Here is a 27,224-nt window from a genome sequence, read left to right as displayed (position 1 = left end):
GAGAGGCGAGGGGTTTGCTATATGCTGATAACAACCAGTCTGAGTCCGCTGTTAGCAGTCTGTGTGACCATGGCTCCTCAGTAGAGCAAAATTTCCCTCCTGGTTACGTCTGGTGAAAGCAGGGAGGCATGGGGAGGCTGCCCTGATGTGCATGAGTCAACCCCATGGGTCCGCCTCAGCCCTGTGAGGCTCTCCCCTGAGCATGACACACTAACACTGGGTAACTTCTCTCTTCACTTTTTCATCAGGAGATTTGCCCATCACTTCCCATTTCATCTGAGCTTGGCCAGGACCAAGGCTGCCTTTTCTGCTCCTCCAGCCCCTGAGCAAAAGCAGCCGTACATCTGAGTCACCATGGGCAAGATGGACAACACCTCTGTGGAGCTGAGCTCTCCCTCTGAGGTGAAGCAGGCAGCCCTGGAGGAGTCGGAGCCCATCGCCCCTGAAGCCTTGAGCACCAAGAAGAAGAAGGAGATCCCAGACAGAGGCTCCTGGAAGGGGAGATTTGACTTCTTGCTGTCCTGCGTGGGCTATGCCATCGGGCTGGGCAATGTCTGGCGCTTCCCCTATCTCTGCGGCAAGAACGGAGGAGGTGAGAGAAACGCAGTGTCTGCACTCACCTCTGAGCAGCCTTGCCCCCTGGCTGGGCTCTGGCTTGGTATGGGTCTGTACAAGTGGCTGGTGGGCAGATGGAAACAGCAATGGGTTAGAAATCAAGACAGGTGGGAGGTCATCTCCCTCCCCAGCTACAGACTTTCTCCATGACCTGGATCAAGTCATTAAACACACCCTTGTGTCTCAGCTTGCCTCTGTAAAATGGTGCTGTATCTTCAACCTCAGCATGGCGATGCTTTTGTGGGGGGGAATACGTGCTGCTTTGACATCAATAGCGCAGACAACCTTTTCTTCTCCTCCCCCATGCCCACCTCTCTCAGTGTTTTTGCTTATTAGTAAAATAACTTTTCTTTCCTCCTTAACATGCTGCTCACCTCCTTGAGCCATTCCTCAGACTTCTCCACAAGTCTGAACTCCTCCGCCTCACCTTTCAGGCTGTACATATAATTATATCGTCACATTAGCCTTCCCATGTTGGTGTTTGCTTCCTTCTTAGCTCTTTGTTGCCCAGAGTCCTCATCCCCAAGGTCATGTTTGTCCATGCTGCTCTGAGGGTCTCCTTTTCTCATTTATTTTCTCCTCACCTTTTTCCTTCTCTTTTTGCCTCAAATTTTATTTTCAAAACCTGCTTCATTCCCAGTTCTCATGAATTCTCTTGTCTCCAGCCCACCCCGGCTGTCCCTGGCATAGGGGGTGTAGGTGGACCTTCTCCTTCCCTTCTGGGAACCTGCAGTGTTCTGCCTGTGTAACTCTGTGGCTTTTAGGGGAATCATGGCCCTTTCTCTGAAGCCTGTGGAGTGAGTCCCAGTGGGAGACCAGGCAGTTATCCATTTTGACAGGGTGATTTTGATTTTGGTGTGTCATTTCGCAGGGAGGTACAAGTGAGTGGCTGAGCTGAATGAGGTTTGTGGGCATCATCCAGGTCTGTGCAGGGGAGCCATGGTGCAGGTTTCCCGTGTTTATCCATCCATGCTCTGGCACCAGGCCGTGGTTCCCACCCTCATACAAAGCTTCCCAGTCTTTGCCCTGTGATAGCTGCATGATCCCAAACACACCGTATCTATGCTGCCCCTCTCTTCACATTTAAAGGTTGGGATGGTGATACCTATAATTAGGTGAGAGGTTTCTCTGAGCTAAAATCAATCCGATTTATAAAGCCAGCTGAGATCCTAAGAGGGATGGTGCAACAGAGGTGCAGACTGCTGTAATTAGTGCTAGCAAAGGCAGGTGGGGTAACCTCTGACCTGGCAGCTGCAGGCATGCTGAGGGACCAGCCAGCTGCCAGCAAAAACACTGTGCAGGTGAAATGGGGGAATTGGTACCTCTGCTCTCATGCCTTGCCTCGCCTGCTGGGTTGTGCAGCTGGTGGCAGCCTGTGCTGCTTGTTCCTCCAGCTCCATCCCGGTCTGGCTGTGCCCACAGCTGGCAACAAGGAGCAGCGAGCGGCTGATGCCTGGAAGAGGCAGAAGTGACGCACACAGGTGTCACCGGTCCCTGGCGGTGAGCAGTGAGGAAGGGTCACGCTGCATCTGATGGCAAGCCAGTGGGCAGCGCCTGGGCACGGCCCCGGCAGAGCAGGCAGAGGGCAGGATGCTAATTGTAGCATCCTGCATGTCTGCTGTGCAGGGCGCGGGCTGCTTCCATCGCACACAGGACAATTGGACTGGATGGAAATATTGTCATCTTACTGCCGTCACGTTGTATCAGCTCGTGGCTGATTTGCTCTGCATTGTAAATGGGCATGTAGTTAGGGGATATTCACCCTGGGTATGGCAGCCCCATACAAGCCCCATCCACTGCATGGAGCAGGCTTCATCCAGAGAGATGCCCGGGCTCCCTGCTGGCTCTGCACGCAGATGGATGAGCCCAGCGATGACTAATGCTCAGCTCCATGCAGTCCTTCTGATGTCAAAAGGATTTTACCGGACTCTAAATTGACTCTAAATGTGGCTCAGTAGGTACTAAAAATTGTCTATGAGATCCTGAGCTTGAATAACTTGAGAGAGGAACATTTCTTTAAATAAGCATCATGAACTTCTCATTTACACTTTGAGATGCCAAGAAAAGGCACATAACAGCTTGTAATGCTCAACTGATTCGTGGGCAGTGTTCACTGGCTTAAAGATTAATTGTAATTCCTTGCTGTATGGCATTAGGAGATAGATTGAGACTGCAGATGGATGTGGGGCTGCATAGTGAGGCACAGGCATGCAGATTTTAGGTAAAAATTCCCAGACTGATTTCACCTCTGGCTGTACAGCCCCTGGGGGTGTTATCAGTGCCTGCTGGGGAACCTGGCCCTGCAGAGTAGCACTGTTGCCAACAGCCCTCAGTTCAAGTCTGCAGTTTGGCTTCAAGATTTTCCCCAATTCTAGATTTTTTTGATTTTTTTTGGGTCAAGCCAGGATAACTGACCTGGGTCCAAAAGTTCATCTGTTTTTGTTTGTTTGTTTGTTTTGTTGGTTTGGTTTGGTTTATTTTCTCTCTCAGTAGTCTAATAAAACTTTTTACAAACCTTCCTGGCCTGCTGCAGATGAAAAATGCAGGACCAGGCAGTGGCCAGATTTCATTAGCTGCTTGCACAGAAGTGAGCCGGACACTGTGTCCACCGATAAGCTCAGTCCCCAAGCTCTGCAATGGCACCAAGGCAGCATCCATGGCCTCTGGCTTCTTGCAGAGCTCCTGGGGCTGGACCTGTCCCACGGGTAGGATGCTGTGTGGGAAGCGCTCCTCCTGCTGCCATGCTCAGAGCTGTTGGCTCCTCCTCACCAGGCTGCTGTCGGAGCCGAGAGCCTGTACTTGCATGCCAGCTTGCAGTTCAGGCTGACAGACATCGAGCTGCTGGCCTGCAGCGTTTCCTCCCCACCACCCGCTGCCAGCTCTGCTTGCACGGTGGCCCCTGCTGAGTCCCACGCCGGGTGCTGGCACCCGGCTCTCCCAGCTGGGCTCAGCTCCCCGCTTGGCATGCAGGCGTCCTCAGCTGGGTGCCCCCAGGCCAGCGGCCACAACAGCCTCGCTGCTTCGCCGCCCTCGGAGAGCAGCTGAGGGAGCCCGGCTCTGCCAGGCGCAAGCTGGGCTGCAGCTCTGCAGGTGGCTCTGCTGGCTGGCTCCGTGTTTGCTCCCCTGATAACACCTGCAGAAGAAGACATGGGCTGACAGCTCGGCGCTCCAGCTGGTGCAGACATCAGTGCCACCCTGGACACAGCCAGCTGCTGCTGTGCATAGTGTCCCTCTCTCTATATCCCACTGGTATCTTCTGCAAGACTTTGTCCTCCTCAGGGACAATAGTATGCTCCAGCACATGCACAAGGAAGCTGGAAAGTGAGCTTTGTGCCAAATCCTAGAAGTCAAGATGATCTGCACATGTACAGCCTTCAAATCACATGGTGAGGCTCATCTATTGTATTTGCTCTTCTAATATTGGTGTGCAAGTAATATCTCTGCTGGTTGGCTGCACTGCCTCCCTTCTAGTGGCAAGAGGATTTCCAAAAGGATTCACAGAGAGGAATAATGTTTTCACCAGTGACTTCAAGGGTAAAACCTAGGAGGAGGGTGGCGAGGTACACAGGGCTGATAGAAGAGCAAATACAGGCTTAGCCATAGTTTCCTTAAAAGACTGAAACAGCTGCAAACAAAGAAAATGGTGGCCAATGCCAGATATTCCCGTGCCCTTTTCCCCAAGGTGAAGAATTGTCACTGCAGGTAAGACAGAAAACACCCACAAGAACAAGTTACCAATGTCAGTACCTGGGCATTTGGGTTCATTGTCACTTCGGGCTTAGCAGCACCCAAGAATCTATCAACTAAGTGAGACTGGTGTCACACGGCTATGATGTAGTGTATATATATATATATGAGATACATATACCCACAGTGGTACGACTACATAAGGGGAAGGCTGTGGTGCTCTCAGTGGGAGACTTTCCAAACTCACCAACACCAGCTGTTGCCTCTGAGCAAGTCTGCTCATCGTCGTGTGGGTGCTGCTGGAGAAACAGCAGCTGGAGGCATTTACTTCTTGGTAAAATGGGGAGACACATGATAACACTTCTCCTTCTTTCAGGGGCCTTCCTCATTCCCTATTTCCTGACGCTGGTGTTTGCTGGGATTCCCCTCTTCCTGCTGGAAACTGCTCTTGGCCAGTATACCTCTGTGGGTGGACTGGGGGTCTGGAAATTAGCACCCATGTTTAAAGGTACTGTACTGTAAGTTTGTGGAGGTGGTGGCACGTGGCTACAGAAAAAAGTCCTCTAATGGTAACAGGAAGTAAATCCCTGGGGAGCTGGGGTGGGATGCCAGGTCAGCAGAGTTTTTTCCGTCTATATTTATCAGGCTGTCCTTGACCATGAAGCCTGGAGTTGCTAGCATCACCGTGCAGTTAAGCAGTCCTGTGTGCTGACAGAGCTGTTCAAGAGCAACAAGGACTTGATGCAGGGGCTCTGGCTGCAGAAGACCTGCCCCTAGCCCCCCCATGTGGGCTCACCTTGTTTGCCTGGGAAGGCTGTAGATAGAGTTTGTGGACCTGCTGCCATATCTGGAGTCACAGCCTTCTGGAAACAAATGATGATTTAGAAATGCCTTGGACATGGGAAGGAGAGATTCTGCTGGGGAAGTGACCAGATCTTGTTTTTGTGGAGCTCTGTCCCTAAAGTATCTGTAGCAAACTGAAATTTTCACCCAATGGAAATGAGTGGGTGAGAAATGTGAGGGAATAAGCCTCCCTTGCTGACCAGTTCACTTGAAGGCACAGTGTATGTTTTTTCTGGCTCTGCCACAAAGCTTGTTGTGGTGCCCAGGAGCTCAGATGGGCACCAGAGACCTGGATTGATGCTTCTCTCTGCCTTCTTTCCTAGGAGTGGGGCTGGCAGCTGTGGTTCTCTCCTTCTGGCTGAACATCTACTACATTGTCATCATCTCCTGGTCTCTCTACTATCTCTTCAACTCTTTCACTGCGGTGAGTCACAGGCATTTGTGCGGTGTGGTGTTGGCTGTGCAGTCCTTACTCCCTGCTGTATAGGGAAGAGTTGCTCATGCCATGAAACACACCTTGTGTGTTTTAAAACCCACCTTGTGTCTCTGTTGTATGTCTGGAGCTGTGTGAAGCCAAGAGCTGCACGTTCCCCAGCTGTATGTTGTTACAACATGTTCTCATTACATGGGATTTATCTAAGGTCCTGACCTTAATTAGTCCTCATTTACACTTCTCTTGATAAATAAAATCCCCAGAATTTCTTCTGCTTGGAACATGATTCAGAAAGCATTTAGATATCAGGTTGTGACTATCCCTTAACAGGTACTTCAGCATTGCGGTATATAATGGTCTCCTCTCCTGCAGCAGGATATTTTACCATGTGAGATTTCCATGTGAACACCCCATGTTAATTTCTTGATAGCTGGGTGATTTCTTTTGGCCCAGCAGCTGGGAAGAGCACCCTTAGCTCTCTGAGCAACCTGCAGCCTTAAAGACATCAACTCTATGGTTCAAATGGGATGGTTTTCATTTAACTATAAGCCTGAACTGCTGTTACAAAGGTTGTACAACCACTTGCACTGTTTGTTTGATCAAAAGATTTCACATGTCTGTTAACACTTCAGCTAAAATGTTCTGTCTGGCATGCCCAGCTGCACTCATACCGCCTTTACTCACTGTAGGCTGCTGGGTCCTGAACAAAATTGTCAGCAGTGGATGACTAGTACACCCTCAAGGGATTCCCAAATGAACAAAAGGCTGGGCAGGATGCATCTTAGGATGTGTCCTTGGTTTGTTGAGGTGTCACAGACCTGGCTGGTGACAGTGTCAGTGTCTCCATAGGCAGCTCCAGGTGTCTGCTTTCACCTGAGATGCTTCCCAACATGCCAATCAAAAAGCTAGGCTGATGCATGACCCCTGCCCCTCCTAAATTTGACCAGGAGTATTTGGAAGCTGAACAAGGAACCCAGCTTGCCTTGTGCAGCTTCTGTCCTCTGAGATCCAGAGGAAATAGAGCAGCAAAAAAGTCTCCCTGCCCACCCCTCCTGGAAGAGCTGTGCCACATCTCTGTCATGCAAACCACTTGGTTGAAGGGCAGCTGTGTGGCTCTGCTTACAGGCACTGGTGCAACAAAACACATGAAACACAGATAATATTTTTTAATGGGGTCTGCATTAACGGATGGATAGGAATGGACACAAACGTATTCCCAAAGGCTTTGTTGAGCTGGAGCCCGAGGCCTAATCAACAAAGGGAAATCATCCAGAGTAGTCCTTCTGCAGCCATCTACGTGCTGTGGACGTGCCTGCTCTGCGCTGGAGAAATGAGACTGCTGCACGTGGGGATGTGTCTGAGCTGCTCAAGCTGGGCTCCCTTAGCCATGGCACTATGTGGCAAGGGCACGCTGCCCTGTGTGCTCATACAGCCCGTGACGCTGCAGCTCCAGAGCTGGTTGCATTCAACCTGCAACGGTGTGCTGCCGTCACGCTGCTGCCCACGGTGTAAACATATCCCAAGAACCTCTCTGCACTGCTTAAAATCAGGGGAGGGGACAGCACGAAATAACTACTGCGCTTCACGTTTACTCCTGAGCGTATGCTGCAACAGTTTATTCATACAGACAAGCCCTTAGCCCCCAGTTCTCAATGCCACGTTGCTTTTTACACATTGGAGCCTGGTATAAATAGGAGATAAGGAACAAAACAGAGTTTATCCTTTGTGCAGTAAATTCCAACCTCTTGTTGTGTGAAAATAGCCAAAAGCTGTAGTGATTATAAACACAATATCTGCTGGTAGCTATTTTAATTAGTAGCTATTAATTACCAACAGTTAATTGGAAATTGCTTCCTATCCAGGGAATTGCTGCATTTTATTAGAGCTATGACATTGCCTTAATCATGTCTTGATATTATTTCCTGGAAAAGCCTGCATCACACTTCATTGTTATTCTGGAAAAGCATTTAACGCCTTTGGCTGCAAGGCTTCTGCCCATCCAGATGAACCACCTGTCCTCTTTGCAAAAATAAAATAATAATAATAATGGGTTTGCAGTTTAAAAGAAGGCAGTTTTCACCCCTTGCCGGAGATGTGGTGCTAACTACATGCATGCTCCCCAGGACCTGCCGTGGCAGAGCTGCGGGAACGCCTGGAACACCGAACGCTGCTTCTCCAACTACTCCCTGGAGGACACCACCAACCTCACCAGCGCCGTCACCGAGTTCTGGGAGTACGTCCACAGCTGCCTACACCAGGTTTCTCCCTCGCCGTGGCCGTCCTGCCAGCTGGGGCTGCTGCCCTCCCTGTCAAGTCCTGGCCTTGGAAAGCCAGCTACTGGCTGGGGTGGGCATGGGCGTGGGGTGTGATGTGTAGTCAGATAAATAGGGAGGGTAACGGCCTCTCTGCATCTGTTTTCCTTCCCTTAGCCCCTCATGATGAGCCTTGGGTTCCCCTAGGGTTTTGCAGGCTCTTGTGCATGCCTGCACCTGGCCCTTCTCTCTCTAGCCACCTCCGGGATCTCCCACCCCTCTGTCCCCAAGGCTTGGGCCTCCCTTTAACGCTACCTCTGCCGCCCCTAGGAGGAACATGCACCAGATGTCTGGGGGCCTGGGGGAGCCCGGCTCCATCCGCTGGCCCCTGGCCGGGACGCTGGCCCTGGCCTGGCTGCTGGTCTACTTCTCCATCTGGAAGGGTGTGGAGTGGACAGGCAAGGTACGTGTGGTTTGGCACTGTCGAAATGTCCTCCAGCCTCGATTTAGTCTGAGTGCCTATAACTACGGTTACGGTGTTTCAAGGCAGAATCACAGTAGATGCTATTAAATTCTTGACATTTACCTTACACAGTTGTAAAAAATTGCTACTGTGTTCATGGTAACTTTCAGTCTAAGCACAGAGAATAACTGTTCCCTGAAAAGTCACGGGTCTGAGCGCTCAGTCTCTCTGAAGGTTTTGGGAAGAGATTTTTCAGAGATGACTTATGCTACCCACCTCAGGACAGTTCAAGAAGGTGAGGTCTATTCTGGGCTCCCCCTTTTGAAAATCAGGGTCTCTTAAAATGCTGTGGGCTGAAAAACCCTCACCGCCTGGATTGAAAATTTCTCTGCTGCCCTTTAGTTATTGGTGGGAGACTTACAGATGAGAAGCATATGGTTATTCACTGAGTAGCATTTCAGCCCAGCACAGCAGAGAGGTAATTGCTTAGTTTAGTGAAACGGTGATGCTGAGATACTGAGGTGTGTTATTTAGAGCACAGCGTGTTGTAAAGGGGCAGCATTATGGAAGGAATAATCTAGAGGGAAGATCAGAAAGAAGCACCTCAGAGGTAGGTCACCTCAACTGTTGACTCCTGTGGGGGTTCTCGGTTGGGGTTTTGCTACGCAGCCGCAGCAGAGCCCCACTGACTGCTGTTGCGTGTTGAGGGACGGCACGTGCTTGTGATTCTCTGAAACACTGCTGAAAAGAAAGCCAAGATGGCTAATGTTTCTTGATGCGTTGGACTAGAGGAACACCGGCTTTAGCTCTGCAAAATAAGGATGCAATGACTTAAAGGGATTACTTCTGTGAACTAAATTTATCCCCCTGCAATTCCCTTGTCTTTGGGCAATCCATCCAGAATTTCGCCTGCTACTTTTGCGATTAATGTGTCCTTGCGTGTCATTGGCAGAGAGAAGCAGCCAGAAATGTTACTTACATGGGAGCGGGAGATGGAAAACACAGGGAAGCTGTTGGCCGGTCTCTTCCCTGGGGGCTGTGCGGGCTGCTCTCCCTGTGATCACAGGCTCAGCTGAGAGTGGCAATGCATGGGGACCCCGTCCCTCCTCAGAGTGGGATGCAGTGGCCACAAAGTCACCATGGGTAGGAAGAGGAATGGCTGATGGCCTCTCTCCCACTGTGTCTCCCGCAGGTGGTGTATTTCTCAGCCACCTACCCCTACTTCATGCTGTTCATCCTCTTCTTCCGGGGAGTCACGCTGCCGGGGGCCAAGGAGGGCATCCTCTTCTACCTCACGCCTGACTTCAGAAAGCTCTCCGACTCCGAGGTTGGTAGCCTGGCTGTACGTAGCCTGTTGGGAGCTCTGACATCCCAGCTATCTCCCTGTTAGTGTTCCCTGGGATCTTCCCTTGAATAATTTAAGAAGGAATAGAAAATGAAACAGAATAGCTGCCCCATTAAAGTTGTCACAACCCTCACAATTTGAGGCAAAACTCAGGTCCTTAATGGGCGGAAAATGAGTGCAGCAGATGTTTTGTAATTAAGTGATATTTAAGTGAGAAATTACCACAACAAAGGAGCCTCCCCTCTGCACCAGGAGTGCCTCGTTTCCCTGATCACCCTGGGCTGGTGATTTGGCCCTGCTCTGGTGTTCCCAGGGAGAGGATGATGTGGTGGCACTGGTGTTGGGAGCTCAGGAGCAGCACAAACACAACAGGGAACAAAACAGCAATTCTTGGAAGTGTTAGATGGTGAAGTGATGGCGTGCTGGATGGCTGAGCCACCAACCCTGCAGTCTGGATCCGGCCCCCTCAGTGGCCCCGTGTGGAGCTGCCTGCAGCGTGGAGGCCAGCCCCTGAGGGAGGGAACGATGGGCTGTGTTACCCAGAGGTCGGGTGGTGGTGGGCCTCACCCGCCCAGCTGGCCACACGGTGCAGGACAGGCTCAAAGCTGGCTCTTCCTCCACAGGTCTGGATGGATGCGGCCACGCAGATCTTCTTTTCCTACGGCCTGGGGCTGGGGTCCCTAATCGCGCTGGGGAGCTACAACACTTTCCATAACAACGTCTACAGGTCTGTTGGGTTCTCCTGTGTCCCCGTGTGGTGGGCACAGCAAAGCGTTGCAGCCACCATCCCACAGCCCCTCTGCCCCAAGTGTTTGTGGGCATGGAGGGGTCACAGCGAGTCTGGGTGCCTGACCTCTGATATCCCCCTGTGTCACCATGCAGCTGAGGGGCACGCTGCCATCTCCCTAGGGGGAAGGTTTAGTCTTCCATTTGCCCACCCTTTGATTCTTGCCTCTTTGGTAGGGTCTTGCAGCTGGTTTCTTCTCTTACTTTCTCTTTTGCAGAGACTCTATTATTGTCTGCTGTATAAACTCCACAACAAGCGTATTCGCTGGATTTGTTATTTTCTCTATCGTTGGCTTCATGTCGCACATCACGAAGAAGTCGATCTCAGAGCTCGCCTCCTCAGGTGAGCAGTCACAGCAGTGCTGCTAATAAGGCACAGACTGTGTTTTCATCCCTACTCCTCCAACATCCCCTCTTCAGGCTTGTATTTCTCTACTTCGATACTCAGGGTTTGTCCCTGAGTTAAAATGGAGAAGAATCAGATCTTAATATTTTCCTGTGAAACCTTTCTGCACTGTGTATGTACAGAGTACCAGAGCTTTTTCTGTCATTGGTGTAATGACACCACTTTTACTGGTGTAACCAATACCACTTCAAACACGGGATGCTCCTATCTTGTCCACAAGCCAAGCGTGCAACCCTCTTTGCATGCCCACCCACCAAGATGGGTCCAAGGCACCTGTGGCTGCTGTTTATTGCACACCAATTCCTGCTGCCAGGGGCATCCCTGTCTGCTTTTAATGTTCACCTCCTTTCAGTGGTGAAGTTTTATATGCTTTTGCTACAGTGAAATATTTAGGCTGCTTGCTTTCTGAAACCTTCCTTGGAGAATAGATGGCTCCTCACACATTGCCTGTGTTCTCAGCAGATGTGATCAAAACTTGGAGTCCCTTTTCCATGCGAAATTTAAAAATTGTAATCTCAGAATATTTATTTAACCTAGATGAGACTCCGTCTTTTTGTCCAAAGACATATTTTGAAATTGCTGTTTTCCCAGAGAAAGCTTTAATCTCAAGCAACAGCATTTTATGATGGGAGGAAAAAAAAAAAAAATATCAGGAAAGTTACATCCAGCTCGGAATTTCATTCTTTTTTTTTTTTTTTTCTAGCAAAATACTCCAGCTCTATTTGGTAGCAGTGATTTGATGACTTTCTTTCTGGCAGGAGAAGAAAAGGCAAAGCATTTCTTCAGTCATTGATGCCTCCCCATCCCACCACTGTTCACCCCACAGGGTTGGTGTGTCACGGGTGAAGGCTCATGTTGTTCTAGCTCCTGTCTTAAATTTCTGCACTTCCCAACTGCCATCACTGACTATCCCTCACTGTTGCTTGTCAGTCAGACTTTCCACCAAATGCATTATAAACATGGACTCATCTTTTTTTTCGCTGCCGCAGGCCCTGGACTGGCTTTCCTCGCCTACCCGCAAGTGGTCACACAGCTACCCCTGTCCCCGCTCTGGTCCATCCTCTTCTTCTCTATGTTGATGATGCTGGGCCTGGACAGTCAGGTGAGACAACCCAGGGACAAAGTGGGGTGAGATACAGAGATATTTTTGGACATGATGGTGGTTTTTAGTTCTGCACCTTGGGTCAGTGATGAGTAGGGTCTTTCCTTAGACTCAGCTACATGAAACAAAACCTCCTGTGTGCTCATCACCCCTGCACTCTTTCCCTAACACGGTCATACACACTGCAAGCGTGGTGGTATCTGACCTCCCAGCGCACCAGTCATGGTCCTGCTGCCATTTAAAAACACAATAGTGACCAGCAGAACCAGCCAGCCTTATGAGATGATCACCACTTCCCTGTAGGAGTATCTTTGGAAAGCTGCTCTCCATTCAGAATGAGTTTTGGCCCTAGAGAAGTGTTGGTGCTGCTGTTTGGGCACAGTGTGCCCTGGTCTTGCCAGGTGGCCTGACAGGGAACGGAAAATAAGGGAAATCAGTATTAACTGTTTCATTTTGTGTCCACGCGATAACAGTTTGTGGTTGTTGCTATTCTTGGTATTTTTTGAGAAGCTAATTTTGTGTGCTTTGGATTTCCTTACTGTATCATGGAGCACAGTGACCAAACTTTATCTCTGGTGAGGCACTGCCAAGAAAATGCCACTACTTTGGCTTACTGGCATGGGCTAGGGTAGAAAGTCCCCAACTTTTCCACTCCCAGGAGCTGGCAGGAGCATCTCTGTGAGATACGTACCAGTCTCTGGCCAGACTGCAGCACACTGTTGTGGCATTGGCAGGTTGCACTGAGAAAAGCAGTGATGTGGTGTTTGAAGCAGGGCTCCCCCGTGGTGATGGGGGTTCGGTGCAGTATTTTGGCACTGTTGTTAACAAGTGTAGTTCTGTTAATTACAAGGTGGAGTGTTGTGCTGCTTGAGCTCTCTCACCAGCTTCGTAGTGAGCAGGCTCCTGGCAGAGGAAGGGAGCCGTGCCTTGGGAAAGGCTCCCCAAACAAAACAGCATGGGCTCTCTGTTTTTTTTTTTTTTTTTTTTTTTTTACAATTGATGATACTTTTTTTTTTTCTTTCTGTTAATTCAGCATAAAAGTAGCTACCCAGTGAAGTAACCCCTTTGGGGTGGGAAGTGCACTAAAACCAAAGGCTCCTTCAGAAGCGTGTGTTTGGTCTGTCACATCCTCTCCTGTGCTTGCATGGTCTTTCCTTGCAGTGGAAACCACTGGCACAAAATGGATGCTCTCCCAGATTACATGCAGCCTTCATAAACCCGAGTCTAGTTCAGAATCAGACATATTCCTGAAGTGTCATAACTGGTTTCCAAGAAAATATGATCACCCAGACCTGGTTTTCAATTATGGCACACTCCCATAAACACATCATGGAGCTCACAGCTGCATGACCACAGACATTATTGGCAAATAATTTCAAATAATGACTAAATGTTCCAAAAGAAGCTCCATTTACAGAAAAAAAAAATAAATAAAAATTGCTCTCCATGGATTATTCACTCAGCTCTAGTAAATAGTTCAAGACATGACAATAAGCCCTCAAAGCACAGTGTGGAATTTATTTGCTGCATTTGCTTCTCAAATACCACTTGAAATTCTCCAGGTCCCCTATGCCAGCCAGTCTCAGAGGGCAGGCAGTCTGTGGGGGGCTATCACTGCCTGGGGGAGGAGCAGGGGGGGAGGAAGCTTCAAACAGAAAACAGGCTTTTAAAAAAGCGCAGATAAATAGATGGGGAGAAGCTTTCTGTGTGCACGCAGGAGCTCTGAGTCAATCAAACGCGCGATTTACAGAGCGGCAGCCTGTGCATCTAAAACAAATAACATGCACGGGCTTCAACAAGGGCTGCAATCGCACATGCGTTTTGAAGCATCCATTAAAAAATAAAAAAAGGTGGGTGGAGGTGGGCCCGTGCCCATGATCTCAGCAGAGAGCCTTCTGCAGATGCTGCCCAGCTCCAGCCGCCTCCCTGCCGTCATGATCCTCTCCTCTGCAGCGCGATGAGCAGAGCAGTGACCTACGTCAGGGGAACATGCACCTCCCAGCCGTGCCCTCAATTGCTGCTCGTGGTCCTTCATGTTCACTCTGCCTCTGATCTACCCCGGCTTCGGCTCTCTTGCATAATATGTTAATGCTTTCTTTTAACCTACCAATTTCCAGGTCAGGCGTTTTCTCCCCAAGGGAGCTAGCAAGCCTTGTGACTGCAAGCCCGCGTCTGTCCCATGTGAGGCCGCCTCTCGCAGGTTATCTGTGAGGATTTGCTGCTGAGAGCAGCCAGACCCACGCTCAGGGCTCCCCGCTGCACATCTGGCAGCTGTGGTTAAGCCACCCCCAGGCCCTGGTCCTGGCTGGGTCAGGGGGTTCCTTCTGGTTGGCGTGGCGGAGGGGCTAGCAAGCCCCTGGCACTGTGGGAGGATGCGGCACTGGGCCGAGCAGCTTGGGTAGTGAATAAGCACCAAGAGGGGAAAAAGAGCAAAAGAGAGGTGATTTGGAATACGATCTTTAGGAGAAAAACAATATCATGGAGGCAAGCATGAGGAAGAACAGAATGGGCTAAAAATTGTGGCTAGCGACAGTGAATAAAATGGAGCTTTTTGGAAAGCAGACTGAAGTGTGCTCACACACGTGTATGTGCATGTATCCACCTGCCTGCGCAAGTGCACACATAAGGTGAAGTAAAGAAGTCCAGGAGGCACAACACTGACCAGACACCCATCATTCCAGGAAGCAGGGTGCTTTCCCTCAGGTGCCTATTCATCCTGGCCGCATGTCTGGGGTTAAGTGTGTGGGCTGGGAATTTCGGACAGGGAAGCAAGGTCTGGAATTTGAGCCTCCTCCAGCCCCAGTGGCTGCACCACCTCCCAAGCCTGAGGCAATGAGGTGGCGAGGCAATTTTCAGTGAACAGTATGAAGGTCACTGCCTCTTTTATGGCTAGAAAAAAAAAGCATACCACCATTTGGTTCCCCATTTTGCCTAGCTAGCTGGACACCCATGACATCCACCCTCTCCCCCTGGTCCCAGCCTCTCTGCCTTGCCTGGTGCCAGGCTGCCCAGCGCTGGCCATGCAGCCACGTGGAAGGAATAGCTTTCGACAGGGTTGTTTTTGTCATGCTGGCGCTTCACACCGTGGTGCCAGCTCAGTCCTGACTCTTCCAGACAGCGAGCTGGGTGGGATGAGGATGCAGAGCTCACTGTCGATGAGTATAAAGGCAGCTCAACCCCTGCCCAAACAGCAAAGGATGCTTTAATAGCACTCTTGTCCAACATAAAAGGCTTAGTTCATTATAAATTTGAGTCAAAGCAATAGAGCTTGGGCTCTCTGGGATGCAGCCTTCCACACTACACCGTGTACAGATAAAACCCTGGGCAGAAACATTGCTCTTTGCCTCGCTCTGTGCCCCAGGACCGACAGGACGTGAGCTCTTCCACCGTCCCTGCCCAGCAGCAGGCATGACTCAGACACCCAGCTTTTCTTCCACGGATTTTTCCAGTGCTATGCTGCTCTTTTTAGGCTGTGCATCTCTACCCCTACCTCTGCTGATTTTTCTTTTATTTTTTCTTCTTGTTTCCCTGTTCAGATCTAAATCTATAAATGCCCTCAGGTTCTAGAGCACCCTCCCAGAGACAGAGAAGTCCCTGACACCCAAGAGCAATGAAAGATCTGTCATTGTCACTGGCTTATGCACTTACTGAGGGTGACCAGGGGAATGGTCTCATAAGCTTCCCAGTATTTTTGCTACAGGTGTGATGTGCTCTCTGAGAGCTGTGTGTTACCAGTGGTTTCTGGGAGTGAGACGTAGAAGTGACTCTCACAATGTAACAAGGAATAGGAGGGAAGGATGCACTGCCCGTATACAAACTGCCCTCGTGCCACGGGACGGGAAGATCACACTCATGGGGACTTCTTTAGGTGTCACGGTGCAGGCAGCATTAGCATGCTGTGCCTGGTACAGCACCACACGAGCCAGCCAGGTGCCTCCAGCTCTAGAAAGACCGTGTGCGGTGAGGACGGTCTTTTAAAGTACTGTGCTCTTGAAAAGTGAGATAAAGCCAGCAGCAGACAGACACAATGCTGCAACGGACAGGCTGGCAGCTCGGGGAGCGGGGCACTGGTGGGTGGCCCTCGAGAAGTCGGGGAGGAAAGAGGAAGCTTTCCATGGGCGGCAGAAGGTGGAGGTATATCTCAGCTAATTTTTGGCATTTAAGCTCAGTCCTTTTAATTCCCTCTATGTTCAGTGAAGGGAGAGAGGCACTTTCAGAAGATGATGAAAATCAACATTGTGCAGAGCCTGCTTTTCTAGTGTCTGGAGATGACACTCAAGGAAACGAGGCTCTCAGCATTGAGGCTAAATGGAGGTGGGGGTGGTGTCAGGCTCAGATACTCACAGACAAGTCCTTGGTGTATATCTTTTGCCACAGTTCTGCACCGTGGAGGGGTTCATTACAGCCCTGATGGATGAGTATCCTCACATCCTGAGAGCCAGGAAGAAGGTCTTCATTGCGATAGTCTGTTTCATCTCTTACCTCATTGGATTCTCCAACATCACCCAGGTACAGACAGCTTGTACCTCTGCTCCTGGCACTTCTCCAGGCACCTTTGCATATCACAGTAGCATCAAAAGCTTGGGGAGAAGTGACTGTACTCATGGGGGCCATCCTAGTGCTGAACAAACGAGCTTATCATCACTGCCACGTCTCAGGTGACTTAGGATGCCTCCACCATTGTCACCACCATCCTGGGGCCTGGTTTGTTCTTTTTCTGTTTGCAGTAAGGGCTTAGGCCAGAAAAGCCCAAACTGAAGGAACGCTTGGTGCAAAGGGTTAAGATAACATGAACCAGTCTCTTGGGGCCCTGAACCTCTGGGTCTGAAGCCAAGGTTCACGTGTGTGGACGTCGGGGCTGCGTGGTCTTCAGACCACTTGTGGAGCTCTGCAGGTTTGTGAGGAGGCAAAGCAGCAAAGCTCCTGGGAGGGGCAAGCAGATTAAATTAAGTGGCTCCATCTAAACCAGAGAAAAATAAGAAAGCCTAGTGAGTCACTGCTTTTCTCCTCACCATTGGCCATGCCAGAACAAGCTGGCTAATTGTCTGCAGGAGCACATTGGTTTTTCTTCTGGGAACCTGATTCCAGTGGAAACATTGAAGTGCTCACTCTGCTGTCCAAGGAAATTAACATTAAAGCCAGCAGTTTAAACAGTAGCAATCCAAGCAGCTGGCTGATATTTTCAAGCATAATCTATAACTAAGCTCCTTGACCCTGGCTTTGTCTCCTTAGGGTGGCATTTATGTCTTCAAGCTCTTTGATTACTACTCAGCCAGTGGCATGTGTCTTCTCTTTCTTGTCTTCTTTGAGACCATCTCAATTTCTTGGTGTTATGGTAAGCACAAAAGACCTTATTTCTTTCTTGTCTCCACGGGCACAGTGAGATTTTTCAAAAGCGTCCGACGGTGAAGCCAATGAAAGATTTGCAACTGAAAATAGCTCAGGCAGATAACTCCAGAAAATCAGGAGTAGGAGGCTGTCATCTCACTTCCCCAGGCCACCACAAAGACCTCTGCACAAACTGGCAGATGCCTAGGGTCCTGGCCTCTGGTGCCTCCCGAGGACACCAGGACCATGAAAGCTGCTAGGCTGAATCTGTGTTTGTGTCCCCATCTCCTGACTCCTCCAGATAATTATTCCCATGCCACAGCATTGTCACCCTCTCACTGTGGCTGGCCTTTGCTCTGTCATGAGAAGAGGTGATGACTGTGGCACTGAGAATGGATGGTTTTCTCCAACAGTCGTTTCTTCCTGTAGGTGTGAACAGATTTTACAGGAACATCGAAGAAATGATTGGCTACAAACCTTGCATCTGGTGGAAGATCTGCTGGGCCTTCTTCACTCCTCTTGTCTGCCTGGTAAGAACAGAAGGAACCTATCTGCAGGAGTGGATCCAGACGGGCCTCTTAGTTTGGATGGGCCATAGGGGAAACACTGTGTTCTCAATCCACTATAGGTCTGTCCATAACTGTAAGGTGCTTGGTAGCCTTATCTGAGATGGGCGAAGTAATACAAGACCCTCTTTCACCCTGCCTATTGGAAATCATGCATAAGAAAAGATCCAGAGTGATTATTTTAATCTAAATTATGCTATCAGTTCTTTCTGAGATGCCAAGAGATAAGCAAATAATTTACTGTTTTTAGAAGCTGTTATTGGTACTGGAGAAGGCTCTCAGCTGCTGCAGCTTCTTGCCTCAGTGCCTAATAGCCTTGTCAGAGTAAAAGACACCAGCAAATACAGTATAGCTGATTGTGGAGCAATCTTGCCTTTGCTGGTTCCCACATTTCCAGCAGGAGTAGTACAAGGAATGGCGTGAGAAGGCCAGTGACAGGGAGCTGAAGGCTCCTGAGGCCAGTTAGTAACCAAGTTCCTGACTCGGTTAGGAACTGCTTACGGGGGCACTGCTTATCTGAGCAGTCTGGTGCAGAAGAAAACCAGGGTTATTCCAGTTCCAGCATTTCACATAGGATAATCAGGGGAGAAATGATATAAAACTAAGAGATGATGGGCTGAAAGCATCTAAAATAGTTTAAGGAGCTGCTGGATTTCTGTAATACCTCTGTGAGCTAAGAGGATGACAAAGGAAAAAAATGAATGGATGGCCTCTGATTTTGCACTCCCGCACCTGCGATGGCTGATGCTCTTTTCCTAGGGTGTGTTCTTCTTCAGCGTGGTGGAAATGACCCCTCTGACACTGGGAAAATACGTCTATCCTGCATGGGGGCAAGGCGTTGGCTGGCTCATGGCTCTGTCCTCCATGGTGCTGATTCCAGGATACATGCTGTACTGTTTCTTCACCTCAACAGGGACTCTCCGGCAGGTATGAATGGCTTCACCTCTCCTCTTCTGCTTTCTGCTTAGAGTTAAGCCTCCTGCTGAACTGATCTGAGGAGAACCAAGCAGAGACTGCTCTGACAAAGTATGTTGTGCCAGAGTTTTTACTTGGGTGCCGCAGGAGCCCTGCACGTCCCCTCCTCCAGGAAGGCTCGGGTCAGCCCCAAGGCACGGACCAGCCTCTGGCTACGTGGGCTGGCTGGAGAGGAGTTCCCAGCACAGCTGGGCACTGGAGCCCTGAAGGAGATTGGAGAAAAGATAAAAACCCTTGAAATTTAGTAACCCAGAGGAATCCCAGTTCCCGACAGTCCCTGGCTAAGAGCAAGTCTACCTTGCACTTCTCAGCAGAGAAATCAACATCCTCCAAGCACAGAGCTTGAAATAACTCAGGGCTAAGACCTGCTAGTACGGAGACATACAGCGATCTTTTGATATGTGCTTTGCAAATGGCAGTCAGTGAATGAGGGGGATAAGAAGCAAGGCAGAATTTTATGCGGGAACTAAAATACCTGCAACTCTTTAATCTTGTTTAAAACTTCTTTGTGTGTGTGTGTGATTTGAGCAAGGTTTTATATAGCAGTGAATCATGAGTCTCTGTATGTCCTACCTAGTGATTGCTGTTAAGATCTCAATTACAGTGTTGATGCTCAGTCTTGAGAGCACCGTGCACCACGTCCCTCGCTCAGTGCACAAGAAGTCACTGCAGGGGTGCTGCTGATTTACGACTTCCACAGCTCAGCTGCAACAGCCAGCAGACGCCACCTAAACCCCTTGAGTTTACTTCGGGGATGACGTATCTTGAATAATGTTTAATTTGGAAATGTTTTGGCTGGATTCACTGGGCTGAGGTCAGCCTCAGGTTCGCTACCTCTGAGGTCAGGTTGCAGGTGGATTTGACTCTTCTTCCTCCCAGCTCTCTGTTTGGATGGGCTCAGGTACAGGATGGGTGGGTTTGATGTCTCAGATCTGCTTTCCATTTCTGGTCTCTCATCTGAGGCCATTTTTTGGTTCTTGCCATTGATCTTGAGGCCAGCATTGAGGTTACCACAGGACTCAAGCCACTCAGGTGATTTTGGGTCGATGCAATTCCAATAGCAGATCCTTTCTCAGATATTTAGAGGGCTCCTTACCACCTTGTGATAGGAGCTGAAAAGGGGGAAAAAGGGAAGTGTGCAGATACAGATATGGTTTCAATCCCGTTCCCAGCTGGGATGGGAATAGCACGTCTTGGTGTCTGGGGGAGCCCACGCCGAGCTGTGTCCCCCCAGAAGTAGCGCCACTCCTTCTGACCGAGGGCTTGTGCTCCCCAGTGCCCATAGATCCAGCAATAAGCAGCAGATGGCAGCAGGAAGAAAGTAGGCTTTTGTGTGCGTGCGTGCGAGTGTGTGTGTCAGAGAGACGGAGAGAATTTTTGGCCTCTTATATGCACAGATCCTGGATTAGTTTGTAATAGAGCTGAAGCTGGAGGGAAATTAGATGCCAATGCTGAATAAAGCGGTTATGACAGACAGGGAAGATTACAAGTCATTTTGATCCTACCGAGCATGAATGCGAGGGGGGAAAAAAAAAGACCATGAATGGCAGAAGCAGCTCAGTGAACATTTCAGGGACTTCACCCAGCAACAGCCTCTTCAGCTGTGTTGGAGAGTAGGAGCTTGTTTCCCGTTGCTGGAAAGAGCCTCTTCCTGACTTAGTGAAGCCTATTCAGGTCAGGCTCAATCCTCCTCTGCCTTCTCTTTTGCAATTTGAAGCATCAGTCCCTTCCTGACAGGCAAAAGTGATTCATTTGCTTTCATCACTCCTGATGCTCAGTCCACACGCCTCCAGTAATGACTTGCCCCTCCATATCTTCCTGGGTTCTTGCTTCTTTTTACTTTGCTCTACAGTTTTCATTTGATCAGTTTTAGGGTGACGGGAATCACTGCTGGTGCTGAGGTTTGTGCAGGGGGACGAGTCTGATCTGCATCAGAGGCATGGACCGTGACCTTGTCAGCATGCTGCAGCTAGTTAATAATGCTCCATAATAAACCCTGGCTGTAAAAAATAGGGGAACTCGGAAAATGGGTCTGCTCTGAAGTCTGTGACATTACAGCTCTCTCCTGTTCCTGCTTGCACTGGTACTGCCTGGTAGCAGTGTGCCCGTGTTATAAAGGTGCTCCCTGCATTTCGGGTAAAAGCAGGCGCTGCTGTGCTCTGCACAGCACCAAAGCAAGGGCAGCTTGCAGTGGGTGGCTGAGCGGTGCTGCAGGAGCAACCCCTGCCATGTGCACCGTCCCCTTGTGCTGTCACCGGGACCACCACAAGGGTGGTGATGGGGGTCCCAGCCCTCAGCTGCTGCCATGTCAGCATCTGACGAGCTCTCTCCACTTGTTCCCGGCAGCGTTTGCAGCAGATGACACAGCCCCGGCCCGAGGCGCAGGTGCAGGAGAACGGCCTCCAGCCGAAGACGTCCTTGAATGGGAGGGTCTCGGATGCCACCGTCTAGGAGGAGAGCTGGAGCTCCTCGCCCTGCCCCGTAGCTGCCCGTGCCACGCCACCCCTCCAGCTCCTCTGGCACAGCTCGCTGTCCCCGGCTCTCTGGTGGCTTTCCAGGAGGAGAAAGGACCTGGCGGAGGAGCCCCCTCGCATCTCTTCCCCCCTTCCTGGCTGACCACGGCTCTGTGCGAGGTGCCACCAGGGCACTGTGCGGTGACCGTCCTCATCGTGCAACGTCCTGGCCTGGGCTCTCAGAGGGGAGCAGCCCGTGCCCAAGGCTCCCTCCTCCTGGAGAGAGGTGATGCTTCTAGAGAGCTTAGACTGGTCGCTCGCCACTTCTCTCTTCTCCATCTTCCCTTTTCGTGTGATCCCACACTGAGTGTCCCGTAGCACACAGCTGTGCTGTCGCCCCGGAAAGCCACCAGGTTACAATCCCAGATGGTTATCAAGTGATGTAGCGTAAAACAACACTAGCAAATGCATTGTTGGAGGGGACATAGCAGGACAACCAATTCCAGTGAGGAGCCCAGCATGCTAATAGCTATAGGAAACCACCCCAAAACCGGAGAAGGACATCAGGAGAGGACGTGCTGCTCACGGGTGTTGTATCTCAGTCCTGCATGTCTCTAGGTGTTGCTGCCCTGTGAGTCAGAGCCGAGCACAGAGGCAGCCTTTCCCTCCTGGAGTGCCCTGCTCTTTGAAGCTGCTTGCAGTGGCCACCCCCCGACCCTAAAATGCAGTTCAGAGGGCTCTTTGCTGGGTGTTTGTCCTGTTTCCTCTGCTGACCATGTTCTGCTCTGTGTGGAGGCCAGCGGTCTGCTGGGCCATGGGGAGAACTTTTGGCGTGGTGCGGATCTGCCCCGAGGCTGGGACAGGGCGATTCCTGCCAAGCACCCTCCTTGGCTATGTCCCCGGGTGGGAGGCAGCAAGACGCAGGGTAGTGCCCACGGGTAGCGTGGCTTCTACCTGTTTTGGGAGGTGGCAGCACCGAAACCCCGGGCTGTGGAAGACGGGAGCTCCTGGTAGGATGCAGCGAGCAGTAGGCTCCCCCCGTGGAGCGGCGCTGACTTCCCTTGGGGAGCGCCTGCACAGGCAGCGCACACAGCACCGGGCTGGGACCTGCTGTAGGTGCTGTAACACCTCAGAGCTCTGGCTCCCTGGGCAAGGCGGTGTGAGCAGCACACTGAGTGCACGGCCCTCATCAGGCCTTGGGGGTGTTTTTTGCAGCCTCCAGCAACACGAGCTGAGACCAGGCCCCATCCCACATCTCATCATTAGGATATTTGTGTCAAAAAAATCACAGCTGATGGATAGACACCAGGGAGCTCTGGGTGTACACATTGCGTCTCATAAAGCTGAAAGCCAAAAACTAAGCATTCATAGTTCAGCACAATTAATCTCAGGTAGTTACAGAAATGTCATCTTTCCTTGTCCTGTGATTTCAGGCACTTATGTATCTGAAATTTTCTATTCCACTTTCACCTATCTTTATAAACTGGGTGATGAAGGAACTCACAGTCTTCTCAAATCCTTTGAGAGGGGCATTTGCGTTGAGAACAGACACTGCTCTCTCATCTTTGCAGCTATGTCCTTTACTAGAAACCTGCTTTTGCTTGTGCATCCCGGTCACTCCCTCCCCTTAAACGCAGATTGAGAGCTTCAAACATGGGTAATGGGCAGAAGAGTCAATGCTTGGGCAAGACCCTAAAACTGTGGAAGACCTCAGCTGTACAAGGGCTGTACATCCAGGCTGGTGTGGAAGGAAGGGCCCAGAGAACAAGGTCCCTTCCCAGCTCCTCTCCAGCCCCCTCCTTCCACCCTTACAACTGTTCCCTGCTCAGCCGCTCACCGTGAGCCCAGTTCCCACTGAACGCTGGAGCTCGGGACCCCCAGAGGAGTTCAGCTTTTTGCAACAGGATCCAGTCCCTAAGCACCCATACGCACCCCAATATCAAAACTGATATATCCCAGCTGTCTTCTCTTGCTCTTTGGACCAGAATGAGTGAAATATTATTTCTTGGTATTGCTAGAAGAGGGTCCTCAAACCCTGCTCCACCAGTTCCTGCAGAGCTCTGCTTGCTCTGAAAGGCTTTGTGGCCTTTCCTGGTTTTGCACTATTTCACTTCCACCGTGAATGTTCGGATCTGCAAAGTCTGGCATTTGTAGCCATGCAGAGAGGAATTTGTCCTTAGCCGAGCTCTGCCTTAGTGGCTGATACCCTTCCGCAGCATTTCCAGCCCCTCTCCTCCCATAGTGCCAGAACAGCCTTCCCACCTCCACCGCACTCCCCTTCCCTGCCCGGTGACAAGGCAGGGATGGGGCCGGCCCCATTAGCCCACCCCACGCCCCAGTGCCCAGTCCCCAGTAAGGGCTGCTCCGTGCCATCCACCAGCGGCTGCTGGTGGCCACCTCCCTGCTCCTTCTGCCCCCAGCAGGTCCTGGGGCAGATCCTGCTCCTTTGGTCCTGCTCCCACCCGCAGCTCTCCTGCCTCTCCTCTGCCCCGCGGCTCCCCAGCACCTGCCGGCGCCTCCCGCTCGCCGCAGGCGGCCGCTTACCATAATCTGCCGTGAAACCTCTTAATTTTAAGGAGCTATTTAGGGAGCTGTGCTCAAATCCCTTCAAAATCCTCTTTTTCCCGAGGGCTGTGAGAAATAAAAATGAATGCCGTTGCCCCCACCCTCTGCCGCAGCAGCAGGAGCTGAGGGGCGATGCAAAAGGCAGGATGGCTCCGATGCTGCTCAAGTACCACGTACCCCAGAGACATGGGCACAATGCTCTCCCTGGGACGGGGGAGCTCTTCCTGCTGCCGTTCTCCCAGATGTGCCCCAACAGCTGGCTGCCAGTTGTGCAAAGCTGTGTGTAACGTGCACAGCGTGACACGGGTGCCCTGTGGCACTGCAAGGCTTCGGCTAGCTGGCCAACATGTAGCTTGTGGTCTCTCTGCTTCCCCATTAAATAATGCGTTGGGTGCAGCCGTGCTGTGCAGGGAAAAACGAGGTCATCCTGGACGAGCAACCTTTCTGCATCTTTGAAGTGGTTCCTGTGGTCAGAGGCCCAGGCAGCCTGAGACATCCACGTCAGACCTGCTCAGAGCCGCAGGGTGGTGGGGACATGGTCACCCTGGGCTCTCAGGCTTGGTTCACCCCATTCAGAGCTACCCCACGGCTGGTGCCTGTCCCCGCCATGCCCCTGGGGGAGCCCTGGGACAGAGGTAGAAAGGGGGCAGGGGGCAGGGGGTGGCATCGCAGCACCCCCATTGCAGCACTGCCATGACAGCGCGCCGAGAGCAGTGCTGGCTGCTGCCCAGCCCCCGTCCATCATCCTCACGGTGCCATCAGCTGAGAAGTATCCATGTCTGGAGACGCTCAGGAGAGGTTAGTGCTCCCGCACCGATACCTGTCGGCCGTGACACTGATGGAGATGTCTCCTGACAGCCCGGCCTGCTGCCAAGAAAGCGGCACCAGCCTCACCGGGGCCTCAGGGACCAGCCCCAGACACTGTGCTCGCTACCAGCCAGCCACGGGGCAAAACCACAGCACCTCAGGGGTGGCATCTGTCCCTGCCATGGCCCCTGGGGACCAGCTGCCCTCATCCCCGCCGTCACAGCCTGGGGCATGTCACCACGATGTCCCCAGCCCTGTCCCCGGGTCGCCACCTGCCCAGCCTGCAGCACCAACACTTCGATGTGTTCTTGAAGCATTTTTGGTCCTGCAGGAAGGAGAGGAAGAGAGCTGACATCTCTGTCCCCTGACTGCGCTTGCTGTCAATGAAGGGATTAGGAATTATAATCCACGATTTGCATTTTAAAGCGGCTTTTCAGCTCTGCATGGGGAACTTCAGCCTGATGCTGCTGGGGAGCTCGGTGGCGGAGTCCCAGCCACGGCAGCACGGACCCTGAGGCAGCATCCCCGGGGCTCCCCATGGCAGGAGCTGCTCCCGGGATGCTGAGTCCCAAATTGCACCATCCCTGAGCATCCTGTGCACCCCGGGCGGATGCTGCCCCACACCTCCAGCATCCTCTGCCCTTGCGAGGCACTGTGTGCTCCCTTTCCTTGCGCTTTCCCCCCTGCTCCTTCCTCGCACTGTGTTCGTGGCAGACCTGCGTGAAATATTAGCATGCTGCTGGGCTCTTTTTCCTTTGGTGTCTCTGCTGCCTTTCCCTCTGCTAATTACTAGAGCAGTGCCTCTTCTAGGGCAAGCTGACAGATGGCCGGGGGTTTATCTTTGAACAAGCTATTTAATAAGAGCTCCTGCTTTTCCCTTGCACATTTCTTTCCTGGCCACATGTCCTGAGCCGCTGGACAGGGTGTCCTTTCCACTGGGGATGCCAGAAGATGTGACGGCCAAGGTCAGATCCCAGGGGATGTTTTCTTTTTCTTTCCCTTTTAAAGGGAAGATAATCCTGCCTGGGCCCACGTGGCCCTCACTGAGCAAGGCTCTCCCCGTGCAAAAAGACAGAGGTGAGAAGTGTCTGAAACGCCGGGGCAGATCCTAACCGCACAGAAAGCTTATGCGAGTGCTGAAACCAGCACACTGCCTGCTCACCCTGGCAGAAATCTGGCTGGCAGGGACCAACCTGTGCTCCTGCTTGCGCTGCCGTCACCTGTACGGCCCCACCTGTGACCCCCGTGCCATCACTGCTGGGAGAAGCCATGGTGGCAGCAGTGTTTCCAATGAGACTTTCTCTGTGCTTGGTTCTCCTAAAGAGTGGGAAGGGAAACTCAGACGCGGTGATTCCCTACACTCGGGAGAGCTCTGCCCTATTTTCTCCTCCCCTTATTTGCCCCAGCCCAGGAAGCTGCAGAGGCTTTGGCAGCTTTTTGTCTTTCACTTGGACGGTTACAGCTGCTGCAGGATCAGGTCGCTCCTAGTCCTGCCAGAGCTGCTTGTCCTGGTGGGGATGAAGCCCTGCCCGTGGCACGCCGGAGGGCTGGCACCCAGCTAGCTGCTGCCGCAGCCCGGCTGGCAGCCCCGCGTTGGCACGGCCGCCTCTGCCGGGCTGAGCTGCCCGGGGCTTTGCTGGAGCCAGCACAGCGGTGTCTGCTCAGAATATATGGATCTGTAATTCCCCGCAGGGAACACATTGTCCTCCTCCTCCTCCTCCTGTGCTGCCCAACGACTCCGCTCTGAGCGTTTTATGGAAGATAATAAACCGCTCGTTTCAAGAAGCCGGCGAGGGAGGAAGGGGGAGGCAGCGGTGGGACGAGCAGCGCGGGGGCGAGCGGCTCTGCGGCCACGGCGGGGACACGGCAGTGTGTGGGGAGACCATCCCCGCACCGCGGGCTGCACAGCCCACGGAGCAGCATCCGTGCAGGTGCCGGCTTGTGGCGGGGTGTGGGAGGAGGCTGCTCTCTTCTCTCCGAATTAGCAGGGGAAATGCCTGAGATGAGCACAGTGGGCAACCAGCGCAGGGAAAGCCTCACATGGTGGGCGTGCAGCTGGGCAGGGGGAGGACAGGGGCCATTACGCCTCTTGTTGGCACTGCAGCCTTGGCCCTACAGTCCTGTGAAGGAAAATTCTTCCCTCTCCCCTTTCATTCCCTTTTTTGTTTTGCAACTAACTTGTAGCTGTTTGGGAGGATCTACCCTTCACGAGCAGAAAGGCCCAGGGACCCAGGAGTCTTGTTTTCAAGAAGTCACCAATATCTGCGCCATGCTGCCGGACCGCAAGGCTGGAGCATGGGTGTTGCACAAAATAAGACCCTACTCTACATATTTGAGAATAAGCCCGGCTCATGGATTGCATGCATTAAGGCAAAAAAACCACAACTTCTCAGCCAGTTTGTAACCTCAGTTGCAGTCCTTAGCTATAGGAAAGGTGCTTCAAGACCACCAAGTGTTTAGGCTTGTGGTAACCCTGCCAGCACCACACTACTCCCTCAGGGCTCCACTATTTGTGTTGGCTTGGGATGAGCATCTCACCCCGAGAACAACGCCTGCGAGGCAGGAGCCAGCGGGATGTGTAGTGCTGAGTTCAGTGGC

General features: G+C 51.7%; 1 protein-coding gene across 1 annotated transcript; it reads left to right on the top strand.

Annotated features, from left to right (window-relative positions):
- On the top strand, positions 1 to 25,693 carry LOC308176647 (sodium- and chloride-dependent GABA transporter 1-like). The gene is made up of 14 exons (XM_080552700.1): positions 1 to 592; positions 4,679 to 4,810; positions 5,469 to 5,569; positions 7,702 to 7,811; positions 8,161 to 8,293; positions 9,486 to 9,620; positions 10,262 to 10,365; positions 10,643 to 10,767; positions 11,820 to 11,932; positions 16,310 to 16,441; positions 17,165 to 17,267; positions 17,690 to 17,790; positions 18,586 to 18,753; positions 21,148 to 25,693. Exons 1-14 carry the CDS (start codon positions 355 to 357, stop codon positions 21,250 to 21,252), a joined length of 1,800 nt encoding a protein of 599 aa, XP_080408826.1. The 5' UTR covers positions 1 to 354; the 3' UTR covers positions 21,253 to 25,693.
- Positions 25,694 to 27,224: the final 1,531 nt, after the last annotated feature.

The sequence above is a fragment of the Anser brachyrhynchus genome (genome assembly GCF_964034855.1).
Source record: "Anser brachyrhynchus genome assembly, chromosome: 1".
Lineage (NCBI taxonomy): Eukaryota > Metazoa > Chordata > Aves > Anseriformes > Anatidae > Anser > Anser brachyrhynchus.
Note: the sequence above shows the minus strand (reverse complement) of the source record. Positions and strands in the feature narration are given on the sequence as shown.